The following is an 18,748-nucleotide window of genomic DNA, read 5'->3' on the forward strand; positions in this document are numbered from 1 at the left end:
ATTTTTTTATTTTACAATATTATATTGGTTGGTTTTGCCATACATTGACATGAATCCACCCCGGGTATACATGAGTTCCCCCTCCCGAACCCCGCTCCCACCTCCCTCCTCCCCTTATCCTCCCTCTGGGTCATAACATAATGTTCTACAAGTTAATGATACAGTTAAAAAAAAAAAAAAAAAACATATCTATCCAAGCCACACTGAGGTGGGCAGTTATTTGTTCTGGCTAATTTAAAATTGGACGTTTTAAGTACTCGGATTTTAATTTTGATGGAGATTAGAACTGAAGTGTACCATGTACTTCCCATTCATCTTAAACCAGAGAGAGTTTAACCTTTTCTTCATCATTTGGCATCTTCATTATTTCACTTTGCTAGTTTTAACATGCTCTAGCTGTTATTCTTTTTTTTTAATTAATTTATTTACTTTTAAATGAAAAAAGAATATTTTAATGATAAAAAGTACAGTTCACAAAGAAGATAGACATTATAAACCATTAGACACCTGACAACAAAGAAATAAAGACACATATAGCAAAATCAGAAAAATATAAGAGGAAAGAAAAATATGTAAAATCATATGAGACATATTAACATTTCTCTGAGAAAATTTTATCAAGTACAGAAAAAATAAGAATAGGAACATCTTGAATGATAATATTAATAATTTAAATGTAATAGATTTCTGTTTATATTAATTTATATTAATCTTACATCCTAAACAAATATATTTAGATTTTGTGTCTCATTCATTGTTATGTCCATAGGATATTTAGAAAAACTGGCAAAAAGATAAACATTACTAAATTTCAAAAAGTAGAATTATTTTGTGATTCAGTTATATATGCATTTATATTATTTTTAAAATTATTTTCCATTACAGGTTATTGAAAGCTATTTACTATAATTCACTATGCTATACAGTAAACCTTTGTTTCTTGTTGCATATCTATTTCTTAAAATTAGAAATCTTACATTCTATTCATACTAAGTCAAACAAGTGGAATCAAATGTTATACATTTTTTAGTTAAGCAAAAACTCATAAGTATTCTAATATATATTACACATATTATTCATCTATGTGTATGAAAGAGCTTTTCTACAACACTTGATGAAGACTTGAAAAATAACATCAAAAAAAAGTTGGAAAAATTGAAAACAAACTAAATGAAATGGGAGCACTGAATATGAAATAGAAAAAGTGAAGTAAACTGCTGCTGCTGCTGCTAAGTTGCTTCAGTCATGTCCAACTCTGTGTTACCCCATAGACGGCAGCCCACCAGGCTCCTCTGTCCCTGGAATTCTCCAGGCAAGAATACTGGAGTGGGTTGCCATTTAACTAGATAAAAATAAAAGGTCCTCATATGGTTCAGTTGTTTTTAAACACGGATGCTAACTAGAATCATATCTGGAGCTCTGGTAGAAAAATGAAAACAATAACTGGGCATTTGAATTTTTCAAAAAATTCCAAGGTAATTCTGATATGTATCTGGATTTTAAAAAGTGATTACAGGTTTTTCTATTAAATGGTAGTTTTTATGATCAGAATTATGTTATTTTTCTGTTGATCAATCATGGTACACTTGTTTTAAGTGAGGAATAGTTGCATAATCATAATAGTGAAAGATGTTTATTGGTTTTCACAATCAATAACCAGACCAAAAAAAAAAAGATAATTACAAATGCAAGCTATAATAGGAACATGATTAACATAACAATATAAAATAATGACATGAAATTTGGGGGGTCAAGCTGAGTGATGTGGTAAGTGGAATGCACATATTTTCATACTTGTGCATGTTTTCATCTTCTCAGCCAGCCTGTTTTTTGGTTGGCACATTTAATCCATTTACGTTTAAGGTAATTATCAATACATATAAACCTATTGGGCTTCCCTGGCTCAGATGAATCTGCCTGCAATGTGGGAGACCTGGGTTCAATCCCTGGGTTGGGAAGGTCCCCTGGAGGAGGGCGTGGCAACCCACTCCAGTGTTCTTGCCTGGAGAATCCCATGAACAGAGGAGCCTGGTGGGCTGAGTTGGACATGACTGAGTGACTAAGCACAGCACAGCACATGATCCTATTACTGTTTTCTTAATTATTTTGGGTTTATTTTGTGGGGGTGGGTATTTTCCTTCTCTTACTTCCTACCTAGAGAAGTTCCTTTAGCATTTGTTGTAAAGTTGGTTTGGTGGTGCTGAATTCTTAACTTTTGCTTGTCTGGAAAGTTTTTGATTTTTCTTCATCAAATCTGAAGGAGAGTCTTGCTGGGTAGAATATTCTTGGTTGTAGGTTCTTCCCTTTCATCACTTTAAATATATCATGCCACTCCCTTGTGGCTTGTAGAGTTTCTGTTGAGAAATCAGCTGATAGCCTGATGGGAATTTCCTTGTATGCTATTTGTTGTTTTTCCTTTGTTGCTTTTAATATTTTATGTTTGTCTTTCATTTTTGTCAGTTTGATTACTGTGTGTCTCAGTGTGTTCCTCTTTGGGGTTTTCCTGCCTGGGACTCTCTGTGCTTCCTGGACTTGGTTGACTATTTCTAATTAGAAATAATTATACATATAATATAATTAGAGGGGTAGGAGAGACCACATGAAGGGTACTATATCTAAGTAGTTCTTAAGAATGATCAATATAGTAAAGAGGGTATTCCTGAGAGTTATGACATGGAAATAAGCATCCAGTTGAGCTTAACTACGTCAAAGAATTCCTGAGGGAGAGTAGTGAACAGAGACAAGGATAGAAAAGTGATGGTAAATCCCCTTGGAGATGGGGCTTGGGAAGTGGGGGCATATTTTTTTATGTTTATTTTTCTAGTATCTAGCACAGTGGTTTGACTACTATTTGTGTAAAAAATGGAAAGATGTAAGTATAATGAATACAGTGAACAACATGAGTTTGAACTGCACAGGTCCACTTATATGCAGATTCTTTTCACTAAATTCTTACTACAGTACTACATGATCCCAGTTTGGTTGAATCTGTGGGTGTGCAGCCACAGATATAGAAAGCCAACTGTGAAGTTATACATAAATTTTTGACTGCAAGGAGGATCAGCACCCCTAAGCCCCACTGTCCCAAGGTCAACTGTTTCATAGGTTTGTTTTCATGATTTTATGAGGCTGTTTTCTGATTTATAGGTTTAAACCATCATTCCTATAACAGGATAAAATTTCTCATTTTCATATTTTACTTTCTTAAAAATGCAATGCCATTATATTCTTCTGCAGTGATATAAATAGTGTCCAGTTCTTTCTTCCGCTGTTTTCAGGTTAGCATATATGCCCTGAATAGATGGATTTAGAGTTAAAACTGGTATATTTGAAAGCAGAAATCATCGTTTCTTATTGAAAAATTTTATACGTGATGTGTAAGTTTAAGGTATATTTTGCTTTTATACATGTATATGTTGTAATGTGACTACTGTTATATAATATTTATCAAATTATATAATTATAGTACAACATTGTCTATATTGTGCATTAGACCTCTGTGGCTTATTTACTATGTACAAGTTTGTACACTTAAACCCCATCAATCTTACTCCCCTCTCCCACATCCCTTAGTAACCATCATTTTACTGTCTGGTTTTTACAGGTTTGACTTTTTTAGATTTCACATGTAAGTGACATTCTCCAGTACTTGTCTTTCTCTGACTTATATGCTTAGTATAATATGCTCAAAGTCCATCCATATCATTGAAAACGGTATGATATCCTCCTTTATCATGGCTGGATAATATTCCATTGTGTATGGGCTTCTCAAGTGGTGGTAGTGGTAAAGAACCTGCCTGCCAATGCAGGAGACATAAGAGACCTAGGTTTGATCCCTAGGTTGGGAAGATCCCCTGGAGAAGAGCATGGCAACCCAATCCAATATTCTTGCCTGGAGAATCCCATGGACAGAGGAGCCTGGGGGGCTACAGTCCATAGGGTTACTACCCTATGGTCACATAATCAAAGCAATTTAGTGCACAGGCAATCATGCACAAGTATGTATACCACATCTTTTTTATCCATTCATCTGTTGATGAACTTTTGGGTTGTTTCCATGCCTTGGCCATTGTGAATAATGCTGTGATAAACTTAGGAGTGTATATAATTCATCAAAATCTTAATCTCTTTTTTGATAGAATTATAAGAAAACCCCGGAGAAGGCAATGGCAAGCCACTCCAGTACTCTTGCCTAGAAAACCCCATGGATGGAGGAGCCTGGTGGGCTGCAATCCGTGGGGTCGCTAAGGGTCGGACACGACTGAGTGACTTCACTTTCACTTTTCACTTTCACACATTGGAGAAGTAAATGGCAATCCACTCCAGTGTTCTTGCCTGGAGAATCCCAGGGATGGGGGAGCCTGGTGAGCTTCCGTCTATGGGGTCACACACAGTCGGACACAACTGAAGGATTTAGCAGCAGCAGCAGCAGCAGCAGCAGCATAAGAAAACCCTAAAGGTTGGAACTGTAAGGCAGTGATATCCAATAAAACTTTCCCCTATGGTAGGAATGTTCTGTTTCTGTGCTGTCCGGTTGGTGACCACTAGAGTCGTATATGTCTATTGAGACCTTGAAATGTGGCTAGGTGTATGAAGGAACTAATTTTTAATTTTTAAATTTTCATTAACTGAGATATAATTTAAAATAATATTTGGATATTAGCTACCCTATGGAGAGTGCAGTTCTAAGGCCTTCAGAGATTATCTGCACAAGATATTTTTACAAATAAAGAAATGTAGGCCTGTGACTTAACTAGAGATTACATAGTTGTTTAAGAACAGAGTTAGGACTAAACTCTTGAGAGTTCCTTGGCCTGCAAGGAGATTAAACCTGTCAGTCTTAAAGGAAATCAACCTTAAATATTCATGGGAAGTACTGATGCTGAAGCTGAAGCCCAAATACTTTGGCCACCTGATGCAAAGAGTCGACTAATTGGAAAAGACCCAGATGCTGGGAAAGATTAAGGGCAAGAAGAGAAGGGGGCCAACAGGATGAGGTGGTTGGATGGCATCATTGACTCAATGGACATGAGTTTGAGCAAACTCTGTGAGATAATAAAGGACAGGGAAACCTGGAGTGCTGCAGTTGCAAAGAGTCAGACATGACTTAGTAACTGAACAACGATGTAGCTAGTAATCACTGTATTGGGCAGCATAACTCTTAGGAGCTTAAGTAACTTGCCCAAACATAGACAGTAAGCTCCACAACTTGAGTCCAAAACCAAGTCTGTGCAACTTGTGAGCTTCTATTTTTGCCATTATGCCATACAGCTTTATCACTGAAAGTCAAGGTGGATGGACTTTGCCCTACAGAGTAGAAAATGTAGCAAAGATATCAGTATCTGGGCATTTTTCCAGGTTATACTACTGTTTTAACTTTTTAGTGAAAGTCGCTCAGTCGTGTCCAACTCTTTGTAACTCCATGGACTATACAGTCCATGGAATTCTCCAGGCCAGAATACTGGAGTGTAGCCTTTCTCTTCTCTGGGGTTCTTTCCACCCTGGGATCGAACCCAGGTCTCCTGCATTGCAGACGGATTCTTTACCAACTGAGCCACAAGGGAAGCCCAAGAATACTGGAGTGGATAGCCTATCCCTTCTCTAGCAGATCTTTGCGACCCAGAAATTGAACCAGAGTCTCCTGCGTTGCAGGCAGATTCTTTACCAACTGCACTGTAAGGGAAGCCCTAAATTTAAAAATATATATATTAAAACTGATGCTGGCAAGAAAGTTCTCTTCTGTGGACTAATTAGTGGCTTACGCCCCAAGTTCCCAGACTGAAATATGGAAAAGTTCATATTTCAGGCTGGAAACTGTGCCCTAAGTTCCCGGGCTGAAATATGGAAAAGTTTAGGCCACTAGTTTAATTAGTCCACACTCTGTAGCACTGGATTATAATTATTAAGTAATACCTATGAAATTATTTTATAGTCTACATGTTATTTTTCCATTATGTGAAGTAAAATGACTATGAGAACATAGATTGTTGAAATTTTTTCAGATATTAGCAATCTTCAAAAATATTTTTCTTCTATCTAGGAAGTAAGGTCTAATCAGGTATTTTAAAAATAGCTTTAAAATATTGTAAAAATTGACATGCTTCAAGTAATCACTTCAGAGCTTTATTAAAATGTTTTTTCAAGTACATAAGAGAACATTCTTGCCAGCATCAATTTTAATATATATTTTTTGATACCTGACATTATATATTGAGTGGAAATCTTGTTATTTCATTAGTAAATACCAACTATATATAAGAAATCAAAAGTGATGTATTTCGGGAAGCCAAGCCTAGATAAATTGTTCTATGATGCTGACATATGTACTAGAGGGAAAGTTGAAAGTAGAAAAACAGTGAACACAATTTCTTTTTATTAGTGTTGAGTCTTAATTTTACTGTATATTTTTGGAATCTCAATCTAAATCAGAGTCATGCCTAAACAGGAAATTGCTTTACTAGTACCAGTACTTTCCCTTATTCTGCCCAGAAATTGTGGGAAAATATGTCAGAAATGAAATGCAGTTACTATCACTGTTATCCAAGAACATTTGGAATCCTTTGGCTGGTATTTCTTCCAGTTCTTGAACAATTCCACTTATGTGTAAGCCAGAGAAACCTCTTCCCTGTGGATATCTTTTGTCAATTTCAGCAGGCCCTCCTTTCGAGTCTAAAGAATAAAGCTCTTAAAATAGCTATTCCCTGGAAAGTTTTTCATTTGGCCTTGTTGAATGTCTAATCTTTAGGAATTATCTTGATACTGGATAAACACTGGAGCACTTTGTTCTTAGAGCCAGTAATTTACCTGCATTCTTAATTTAAATCAAGTTATATCAAAAACAAAGGTCACTTTTGGCTTTAGATCAAGCATTAAATATAATAGCTAAAAAGGAATGTATTAGGGGCATAAGATTTGTAATCGTAGGATGTTATTTTTATAAATAATGTGATTATAAATTTTGTTTCAAGATACAACCTGAATCACCTAGTATTCCAGGTCACCCTTATTTCTTACTTTCTCCTTAGCATTATTGACTGTAATATACCATATAATTTATGTGTTGTGTATATTTTCTGTCTCTACTCCACTAGGATGTCAGCTCCATGAAAGCAAGAATTGTTGTTTTGTTCCCAATGGGTCTGGCATATAGTAATTGCTCAGTTAATAATTTGTGAACTGAGTGAATATCATAATTTATCTCACTTCACCTGTAAATTTTTAAATTCACTTCTTCCTGCTAATTGTTATATTGCTATATTCCATATGAAATAAGTAGTTAACAAATTGGTGAAAATAATACTCTACCATCCAGCATGAGAGGAGAACTTTAGGAATTATATCCTAAAAAGTTATGAATTGTTTGGAATGCTTGAGTTTTTAATAGATTTAAATGAAACCCATAGTGTTCTTCAAATGTACCTCCCCCAAATTTATCAGGAAATAGAGGGTGGGAAGCTTTTCAATTAAAAATACATTTTGATATATTTTCTCAGATGGGAAAGCTGACAACCATGCCAGCAGGTCTAATATATGCATCTATAAGTGTGCATGCGGCCAAAGAAGAGGAGTCCAAAAAGCAGCTAGTGAAACCAGAGCAGGTAACTTGCCTACAAAAGTTTGTGAATTTTGTATGACATAAATATAATGTAAAAACTGCGAGGTTTGTTAGCTCTATTCATCAAAAATGTCCTTGAAATATTTGTTAGGCATGATTTTCAAGTTGAGAGAAATAGTTACAAGATGTCTCAAAGTAAATATTGTATTATTTTTAGCCCAAACATCTAAAATACTAACTCCAATGAAAAACAATTTGTGATTTTTCTTAATGAATAATCAATGAGTAGTATAGGGTTTTAGTTCTTGTAAGCATCTAATTTTTGTTTCTGGAAAAAATTATACACGTGCACATGATATTTGGAAGCTTTGGTTTAAGAAATTAGTTAAGATCTCAGTTTTGAAAGCAATCTTAGATGTTTTCTAATTCAGCCTTCTCTATAGTAATGTAATCCCCTCTACAATAGGCACACTAACTGGCTGTTTTCTTCAATGTGAATAAAACTCTGGATAAAGGAACTTAAGGCAGTCCATTCCATTTTCTGGTAGCTCTCATTCAATTTAAGGTCCTTTCTTTCATCAAACATAAACCTGTCTCATAATCATAACTTCTACCTATTGGCCCTGTATCTCTTGCATAGACGCCACCCAGAACAATTCTCATCTCTCTTCCACAAAACAACTCTTCAGATGTCCATTCACTTTATTTAGTTTTGCTTCCTGGGTAAACATATTAGTAATTTAACAATTACTCCTGGGTCAAAGCTTTGAGTTCCTTCACTTTCATGATCTTTCTCTGCCAAACATATTCAGGATGGCTAGTGTTTTCTTCTGGTGTAAGTATTTTGAATACTGCAAAATAGAGTAAAACTCCGACTTCTCTTGTTTGATAATTTATTTCTGTTTTAATGCTGACTAGGCTTCTGGCAACCCACTCCAGTGTTCTTGCCTGGAGAATCCCAGGGATGCGGGAGCCTGGTGGGATGCCGTCTGTGGGGTCGCACAGAGTCGGACACGACTGAAGCGACTTAGCAGCAGCAGCAGGCTTCCCTGATGTTTCAGTCTAAGATCACATTTGTTTTTATATTTATTTTGTTTTGGGTCGTCACAATCAACCTTGCTTAAGATCAGCTTTTGACCACGACATAGTGAACGTGCAGTTCTCTAAAATTCATTAAACTTTTTTATATAGGCTAATAGTAAGCTACTAGTACATAGCTTACTAGTACTTCTGAGTTTGTACTTATGCATATATACATTTTAGACTTAGTTACAGGTACATTTATGCCTTTTTAACTTACATCTCATTAATCTAGTCTATCATGCCAGCCTTTTAATGTCTCATTGTAGTAACTTATTCTCTTCACCATAGTACATTTCATCTTTTCTATTCTCAAGTTACCCTCAAGATATATCTGCATGCTTAGAAATATATATTGGAGGCAAACAGGACTAAATCTGAATTTTGACCCTGTCACTAACTGTTGGATGGCATTTGACAGATTTCTTAATAGTGGCATAAATATTCTCTTGTATGAATACATCATTATCAAATGTATATTTTTCATATATTCTGGAAATTTAGTGTATTTCCAATTATTTTGCTAATGTAATCAGTGCTTTGTCAAAACACTTTGTACCTGAATCTTTATGTACATATGTAACTATTTCCTTAGAATAAATCTCTAAAAATGGAATTGTAGGTGGAAAAGCATGAAAAATATCAGTGAGTTGCCAAACTGGCATGCATAAAGGTGGTATTTACTTATTCATTAAACAAAGAAATATTTCCTGAGCTCCTCTTATATATGTGAGGCAAATACAAAGCACTGGGTAAAGTTTTATTAATTTTCATTAGCAGTCTAGAATAGATTTACTCTCTTCTATACTTCTAGACTCTCAGTATTTTTTTCTCCTTTTTATTAATCTTAGTGAGATGATGTTTTTAAGCCTCCCTCAGCACTTCTATCTTTGGCAAGCTTATAATCTAGTTTGTTTTTTTTTATTATTATTATCATTTTTTATTGGAGACTAATTATTTTACAATAATATAATGGTTGGTTTTGCCATACATTGACATGAATCCGCCCTGGGTGTACATGTGTTCCCCTTCTTGAACCCCCCTCCCACCTCCCTACTCGCCATATCATCCCTCCAGGTCATCCCTGTGCACCAGCACTGAGCATCCTGTATCATGCGTCAAACCTGGACTGGTGATTCGTTTCACATATGATAATATACATGCTTCAATGCCATTCTCCCAAATCATCCCACCTCCACCCTCTCCCACAGAGTCCCAAAGACTGTTCTATACACCTGTGTCTCTTTTGCTGTCTCGTATACAGGGTTAAGGTTACCATCTTTCTAAATTCCATATATATGCGTTAGTATACTGTACTGATGTTTTTCTTTCTGGCTTACTTCACTGTGTATAATAGGCTCCAATTTCATCCACCTCATTAGAACTCATTCAAATGCATTCTTTTTGATGGCTGAAAAATACTCCCTTGTGTATATGTACCAAAGCTTTCTTATCCATTCGTCTGCAGATGGACATCTAGGTTGCTTCCATGTCCTGGCTATTATAAACAGTGCTGCAATGAACATTGGAGTACATGTGTTTCTTTCAGTTCTGGTTTCCTCGGTGTGTATGCCCAGGAGTGCGATTGCTGGATCATATGGCAGTACTATTTCCAGTTTTTTGAGGAATCTCCACACTGTTCTCCATAGTTGTTGTACTAGTTTGCATTCCCACCAACAGTGTAAGAGGGTTCCCTTCTCTCCACACCCTCTCCAGCATTTATTGCATGTAGACTTTTGGATACCAGCCATTCTGACTGGTGTGAAATGGTATCTCATTGTGGTTTTGATTTGCATTTCTCTGATTATGAGGGATGTTGAGCATTTTTTCATGTGTTTGTTAGCCATCTTTATGTCTTCTTTGGAGAAATGTCTGTTTAGTTCTTTGGCCCATTTTTTGATTGGGTCGTTAATTTCTCTGGTATTGAGCTGCAGGAGCTGCTTGTATATTTTGGACATTAATTCTTAGTCAGTTGTTTCATCTGCTATTATTTTCTCCCGTTCTGAAGTCTGTCTTTTCACGTTGCTTAGAGTTTCTTATGCTGTGCAGAAGCTTCTGATTTTAATTAGGTCCCATTCATTTATTTTTGCTTTATTTCCAATATTCTGGGAGGTGGGTCTTGGAGGATCCTGCTGTGATTTATGTCAGAGAGTGTTTTGCCTGCGTTCTCCTCTAGGAGTTTTATAGTTTCTGGTCTTACATTTAGCTCTCTAATCCATTTTGAGTTTATTTGGTGTATGGTGTTAGGAATTGTTCTAGTTTCATTCTTTTACGAGTGGCTGACCAGTTTTCCCAGAACCACTTGTTAAAGAGACTGTCTTTTCTCCATTTTATATTCTTGCCTCCCTTGTCAAAGATAAGATGTCTGTAGGTGCGTGGATTTATCTCTGGGCTTTCTATTTTGTTCCATTGATCAATATTTCTGTCTTTATGCTAGTACCATACTGTCTTGATGACTGTGGCTTTGTATTAGAGCCTGAAGTCCGGCAGGTTGATTCCCCCAGTTCCATTCTTCTTCCTCAAGATTGCTTTGGTATTTGAGGTTTTTTTGTATTTCCATGCAAATTGTGAGATTATTTGTTCTAGTTCTGTGAAAAATATCGTTGGTAGTTTGATAAGGATTGCATTGAATGTATAAATTACTTTGGGTAGTATACTCATTTTCACAATATTTAATCTTCCAATCCACGAACATGGTATATTTCTCCATCTATCAGTGTCTTCTTTGATTCCTTTCACCAGTGTTTTATAGTTTTCTATGTACAAGTCTTTTGTTTCTTTAGGAAGATATCTTCCTAAGTATTTAATTCTTTTCGTTGCAACAGTGACTGGAATAGTTCCTTAATTTCTCTATTTTCTCATTATTAGTGTATAGGAATGCGAGGGATTTCTGTGTGTTGATTTTATATCCTGCAACTTTACTGTATTCATTGATTAGCTCTAGTAGTTTTCTGGTAGAGTCTTTAGGGTTTTCTGTGTAGAGGATCATGTCATCAGCAAACAGTGAAAGTTTTACTTCTTCTTTTCCAATTTGTATTCATTTTATGTCTTTTTCTGCTCTGATTGCTGTGGCCAAAACTACCAGAACTATGTTGAATAGTAGTGGTGAGAGTGGGCACCCTTGTCTTGTTCCTGACTTTAGGGGATATAATTTCAGTTTTTCACCATTGAGGATAATGTTTGCTGTGGGTTTGTCATATATAGCTTTTATTATGTTGAGGTATGTCTCTTCTATTCCCACTTTCTGGAGGGTTTTTATCATAAATGGATGTTGAATTTTGTCAAAGGCTTTCTCTGCATCTATTGAGATAATCATATGATTTTTATTTTTCAGTTTGTTAATGTGGTGTATTACGTTGATTAATTTGTGGATATTGAAGAATACTTGCATTCCTGGGATAAAGCCCACTTGGTCATGATGTATGATCTTCTGAATGTGTTGTTGGATTCTGATTGTTAGAATTTTGTTAAGGATTTTTGCATCTATGTTCATCAGTGATATTGGGACGTACATTTCTTTTTTTGTGGGATCTTTACCAGGTTTTGGGATTACTGTGATGGTGGCCTCATAGAATGAGTTTGGAAGTTTCCCTTCCTCAGCAATTTTCTGGAAGTGTTTGAATAGGATAGGTGTTAGCTCTTCTCTTAATTTTTGGTAGAATTTAGCTGTGAAGCCGTCTGGACCTGGGCCTTTGTTTGCCGGAAGATTTCTGATTACAGCCTCTAATTCCGTGCCTGTGATGGGTCTGTAAAGATTTTCTATTTCTTTCTGGTTCAGTTTTGGAAAGTTGTACTTTTCTAAGAATTTGTCCATTTCTTCCATGTTATTCTTTTTATTGCCGTATACCTGCTGAGAGTATTCACTAATAATCCTTTGTATTTCTGTGTTGTCAGTTGTGATCTCTCCATTTTCATTTCTAATTTTATTGATTTGGTTCTTCTCCCTTTGTTTCTTGATGAGTCTGGCTAGTGGTTTGTCAATTTTATTTACCCTCTCAAAGAACCATCTTTTGGCTTTGTTGATTTTTGCTATTGTCTCTGTTGTTTCTTTTGATTTTATTTCTGTCTTAATTTTTACGATTTCTTTCCTTCTACTAACCCCGGGGTTCTTCATTCCTTCCTTTTCTAGTTTCTTTAGATGTAGAGTTAGGTTATCAAGTTGACTTTTTTCTTGTTTCTTGAGGTGTGCCTGTATTGCTATGAACCTTCCCCTAAGCACTGCTTTTACAGTGTCCCAGAGGTTTTGGGTTGTTGTGTTTTCATTTTCATTCATCAATGCCAAAGAATGCTCAAACTACCACACAATTGCACTCATCTCACACGCTAGTAAAGTCATGCTTTAAATTCTCCAAGCCAGGCTTCACCAATATGTGAACCGTGAACTTCCAGATGTTCAAGCAGGTTTTAGAAAAGGCAGAGGCACCAGAGATCAAATTGCCAACATCCGCTGGATCATGGAGAAAGCAAGAGAGTTCCAGAAAAACATCTATGTCTGCTTCATTGACTATGCGAAAGCCTTTGACTGTGTGGATCACAATAAACTGTGGAAAATTCTGAAAGAGATGGGAATAACAGACCATCTGACCTGCCTCTTGAGAAACCTGTATGTAGGTCAGGAAGCAACAGTTAGAGCCGGTCATGGAACAACAGACTGGTTCCAAAAGGAAAAGGTGTACGTCAAGGTTGTATATTGTCACCCTGCTTATTTACCTTATATGCAGAGTATATCATGAGGAATGCTGGGCTTGAAGAAGCACAAGCTGGAATCAAGATTGCCGGGAGAAATATCAATAACCTCAGATATGCAGATGACACCGCCCTTATGGCAGAAATTGGAGAGGAACTCAAAAGCCTCTTGATGAAAGTGGAAGAGGAGAGTGAAAATGTTGGCTTGAAGCTCAACATTCAGAAAACGAAAATCATGGCATCTGATCCCATCACTTCATGGGAAATAGATGGGGAAACAGTGGAAGCAGTGTCAGATTTTTTTTTGGGGGGGGGCTCCAAAATCACTGCCGATGGTGATTGCAGCCAGGAAATTAAAGGACGCTTACTCCTTGGAAGGAAAGTTACGACCAACCTGGATAGCATATTAAAAATCAGAGACATTACTTTTCCAACCAAGGTCCGCCTAGTCAAGGCTATGATTTTTCCCATGGTTATGTATGGATGTGAGAGTTGAACTATGAGGAAAGCTGATCGCTGAAGAATTGATGATTTTGGACTGTGGTGCTGGAGAAGACTCTTGAGAATCCCTTGTACTGCAAGGAGATCCAACCAGTCCATTCTAAAGGAGATCAATCCTGGGTGTTCATTGGAAGGACTGATGCTAAAGCTGAAACTCCAATACTTTGGCCACCTCATGCAATGAGTTGACTCACTGGAAAAGAGACTGATGCTTGGAGGGATTGGGGGCGCGAGGAGAAGGGGACAACAGAGAATGAGATGGCTGGATGGCATCACCGACTCTGTGGACATGAATTTGAGTGAACTCCGGGAGTTGGTGATGGAGGCCTGGTGTGCTTGATTCATGGTGTCGTGGAGAGTCGGACACGACTGAGCGACTGAACTGAACTGAACTGCTTAGCTATTTCCCCGTTAGCACCCTCAGATTGCTTTCGGGGCATTCAGGCCCTATCCTTTCTCTAAGTGCTGCTGCCGCGCCTCCCTGCCCAGCCTCTGCTTGCTAGTGGGGGGTGCGGGCTTCTGCGCTTCTTCTCTGCTGAGTTTCCTCTGGGCACTTAGTCTGTGGATTTTAATTATTTATTTCTTTTTTCTCCCAGTTATGTGTCTCTCTGAGATTCCAAGTCTTGTCACAGACTCGCCCGTGAGTGTTTCCAGGTGTTTGGAAACTTCTCTCTCTCTCTCTTTTTTTTTTTAGGCCTCCCTTCCCAGGACAAAGCTCTGTCCCTCCTTCTTTTGCCTCTCTTTTTATCTTTTATACTATTTTCTACCTCCTTTTGAAGACAATGGGCTGCTTTTCTGGGTGCCTGATGTCCTCTGCCGGTATTCAGAAGTTGTTCTGTGGGATTTACTCAGCGTTCAAATGTTTTTTTCTGATTTTGTGGGGGAGAAAGTGGTCGTCCCGTCCTATTCCTCCGCCATCTTCTACTCCTGCCCCTAAAATCTAGTTTGGATAATAGACAACTGGCCTTTGTCCCTAATGCTTAATTTACATATTTCTGAATTTTAAAGTAAATCTGTGCTCTTTACTATGTTATGGAATGAACAAGATATCTTGGTATTTATTGTATTCCCCAGTACATTTTAAACAGAATTCAATGGAATTACTTAATAGACAAAGTTGCCAGCTAAGTGCTATGGACTATACAGATATGTATCTATGTGGAAGTCACTCAGTCCTGTCCATCTCTGTGACCCCATGGACATTGCAATCCATGGAATTTTCTAGGTCAGAATACTGGAGTGGGTAGCCTTTCCCTTCTCTGGGGATCTTCCAAACCCAGGAGTTGAACCCATATCTCCCACATTGCCATCTGTATGTCTTCTTTGGAGAAATGTCTGTTTAGTTCTTTTCTCCACTTTTTCATTGTATTGTGCATTTTTAATGTATTGAGCTGCATGGACTGCTTGTGTATTTTGGAGATTAATTCTTTGTCAGTTTTTATATTTTTAATTATTTTCTCCCACTCTGAAGGCTTACTTTTCACCTTCCTTATAGTTTCCTCATTGCCCCAAAGCTTAGTTTAGTTAGGTCCCATTTGTTTATTTATTCATTTTTTGTTTCCATTACTCTGAGAGGTGGGCCATAAAGGATCTTGCTGTGATTTATGTCAGAGAGTGTTCTGCCTATGTTTTCTTCTTCGAGTTTTATAGTTTCTGGCCTTACCTTTAGATCTTTAATCCATTTTGAGTTTATTTTTTTGTATGGTGTTAGAAAGTGTTCTCAATCCAGTTCAGTCGCTCATTCATGTCCGACTATTTGCGACCCCATGAATCACAGCAGCTAGGCCTCCCTGTGCATCACCAACTCCTGGAGTTCACTCAAACTCATATCCATCGAGTTGGTGATGACATACAGCCATCTCATCCTCTGTCATAACCTTCTCCTCCTGCCATCAATCCCTCTGAGGATCAGAGTCTTTTCCATGAGTCAACTCTTCTTATAAGGTGGCCAAAGTATTGAAGTTTCAGCTTTAGCATCATTCCTTCCAATGAACACACAGGACTGATCTCCTTTAGGATGGACTGGTTGGATCTCCTTGCAGTCCAAGGGAATCTCAAGAGTCTTCTCCAACACCGCAGTTCAAAAGCATCAATTCTTTGGTGCTCAGCTTTCTTCACAGTCCAACTCTCACATCCAAACATGACTACTGGAAAAACCATAGTCTTGACTAGATGGACCTTTGTTGGCAAAGTAATGTCTCTGCTTTTAATATGCTGTCTAGGATGGTCATGACTATCCTTCCAAGGAGTAACGGTCTTCTAATTTCATAGTTGTTCGTTTATAAGGCAAACCATTCACTATTACAGTAATCCAAGCCTACGTGCCAACCAGTAACGCTGAAGAAGCTGAAGTTGAACGGTTCTATGAAGACCTAAAAGACCTTTTAGAACGAACACCCAAAAAAGATGTCCTTTTCATTTTAGGGGACTGGAATGCAAAAGTAGGAAGTCAAGAAACACCTGGAATAACATGCAAATTTGGCCTTGGAGCACGGAATGAAGCCGGGAAAACGCTGTTAGAGTTCTGTCAAGAGAACTCACTGGTCATAGCAAACACCCTCTTTCAACAACACAGGAGAAGACTCTACACATGGAGATCACCAGATGGTCAACACCAAAATCAGATTGATTATATTGTTTGCAGCCAAAGATGGAGAAGCTCTATACAGTTAGCAAAAAAAAAAAAAAAAGACCAGGAGCTGACTGTGGCTCAGATCCTGAACGCCTTATTGCCAAATTCAGACTTAAATTGAAGAAAGTAGGGAAAACCACTAGACCATTCAGATATAACCTAAATCAAATCCCTTATGATTTTACAGTGGAAGTGAGAAATAGATTTAAGGGACTAGATCTGACAGATAGAGTGCCTGATGAATTATGGACGGAGGTTTGTGACATTGTACAGGAGACAGGGACCAAGACCATCCCCATGGAAAAGAAATGCAAAAAAGCAAAATGGCTGTCTGAAGAGGCCTTACAAATAGCTGTGAAAAGAAGAGAAGTGAAAAGCAAAGGAGAAAAGGAAAGATATAAGCATCTGAATGCAGAGTCCCAAAGAATCGCAAGCAGAGATACGAAAGCCTTCCTCAGCGATCAATGCAAAGAAATAGAGGAAAACAACAGAATGGGAAAGACAGGAGATCTCTTCAAGAAAATTAGAGATACCAAGGGAACATTTCATGCAAATATGTGCTCGATAAAGGGCACAAATGTTATGGACCTAACAGAAGGAGAAGATATTAAGAAGAGGTGGCAAGAATGCAGAGAAGCACTGTACAAAAAAGATGTTCACGACCAAGGTAATCCCGAAGGAGTGATCACTCACCTAGAGCCAGACATCTTGGAATGTGAAGTCAAGTGGGCCTTAACAATCATCACTAAGAACAAAGCTAGTGGAGGTGATGGAATTCTAGTTGAGCTCTTTCAAATCCTGAAAGATGATGCTGTGAAAGTGCTGCACTCAATATGCCAGCAAATTTGGAAAACTCAACAGTGGCCGCAGGACTGGAAAAGGTCAGTCTTCATTCCAATCCCAAAGACAGACAATGCCAAAGAATGCTCAAACTACCGCACAATTGCACTCATCTCACACTCTAGTAAAGTCATGCTCAAAATTCTCTAAGCCAGGCTTCAGCAATACGTGAACCGTGAATTTCCAGATATTCAGTCAGGCTTTAGAAAAGGCAGAGGAACCAGAGTTCAAATTACCAACACCCGCTGGATCATGGAAAAAGCAAGAGAGTTCCAGAAAAACATCTATTTCTGCTTCATTGACTATGCCAAAGCCTTTGACTGTGTGGATCACAATAAACTGTGGAAAATTCTGAAAGAGATGGGAATACCAGACCACCTGACCTGCCTCTTGAGAAACCTGTATGCAGGTCAGGAAGCAACAGTTAGAACTGGACATGGAACAACAGACTGATTCCAAATAGGAAAAGGAGTACGTCAAGGCTGTATATTGTCACCCTGCTTATTTAACATATGCAGAGTACATCATGAGGAACGCGGGGCTGGAAGAAGCACAAGCTGGAATCAAGATTGCCGGGAGAAATATCAATAACCTCAGATATGCAGATGACACCACCCTTATGGCAGAAAGTGAAGAGGAACTCAAAACCTTCTTGCTGAAAGTGAAAGAGGAGAGTGAAAATGTTGGCTTGAAGCTCAACATTCAGAAAACTAAGATCATGGCATCTGATCCCATCACTTCATGGGAAATAGATGGGAAAATAGTGGAAACCGTTTCAGACTTTATTTTTTGGGCTCCAAAATCAATTCAGAACTTGATTGCAGCCATGAAATTAAACGTTGCTTACTCCTTTTAAGGAAACTTATGACCAACCTATATAGCATATTAAAAAGCAGAGACATTACTTTGCCAACCAAGGTCCGTCTACTCAAGGCTGTGGTTTTACCCGTGGTCATGTATGGATGTGAGAGTTGGACTGTGAAGAAAGCTGATCGCTGAAGAATTGATGTTTTTGAACTGTGGTGTTTCTGAAGACTCTTGAGAGTTCCTTGGACTGCAAGGAGATCCAACCAGTCCATTCTAAAGGAGATCAGTCCTGTTTATTCCTTGGAAGGACTGATGCTAAAGCTGAAACTTCAATATTTTGGCCACCTCATCCGAAGAGTTGACTCACTGGAAAATACTCTAATGCTGGGAGGGATTAGGGGCAAGAGCTGAAGGGAACGACAGAGAATGAGATGGCTGGATGGCATCACCAACTCGATGGACATGCGTTTGAGTGAACTCCTGTAGTTGTTGCTGGACAGGGAGACCTGGCGTGCTGTGATTCCTGGGGTTGCAATGTGTCAGAGACGACTGAGCAACTGAACTGAACTGAACTTCATTGCTGCAGTCACCATCTGCAGTGATTTTGGAGCTTGAAAAAATAAAATCTGACACTGTTTCCTCTGTTT

General features: G+C 37.9%; 1 protein-coding gene across 2 annotated transcripts in view; it reads left to right on the forward strand.

Moving 5' to 3' along the window:
- The window catches only part of APOOL (apolipoprotein O like), a 128,427-nt gene that overhangs the window by 23,447 nt on the left and 86,232 nt on the right, over nucleotides 1-18,748 (forward strand). Inside the window, exons 2-3 of one of the 2 annotated variants that reach the window (XM_055438114.2) lie at nucleotides 3,605-3,628; nucleotides 7,494-7,598. In XM_055438114.2, coding sequence (XP_055294089.1) covers nucleotides 7,494-7,598 — 105 coding nt within the window. In that variant the 5' untranslated portion in view covers nucleotides 3,605-3,628. The remainder of the gene's footprint in view (nucleotides 1-3,604; nucleotides 3,629-7,493; nucleotides 7,599-18,748) is intronic. The other variant, XM_055438112.2, reaches the window with a different exon arrangement.

This window comes from Moschus berezovskii, chromosome X (genome assembly GCF_049115385.1).
Source record: "Moschus berezovskii isolate FMDL1 chromosome X, NW_MosBer_1.0, whole genome shotgun sequence".
Lineage (NCBI taxonomy): Eukaryota > Metazoa > Chordata > Mammalia > Artiodactyla > Moschidae > Moschus > Moschus berezovskii.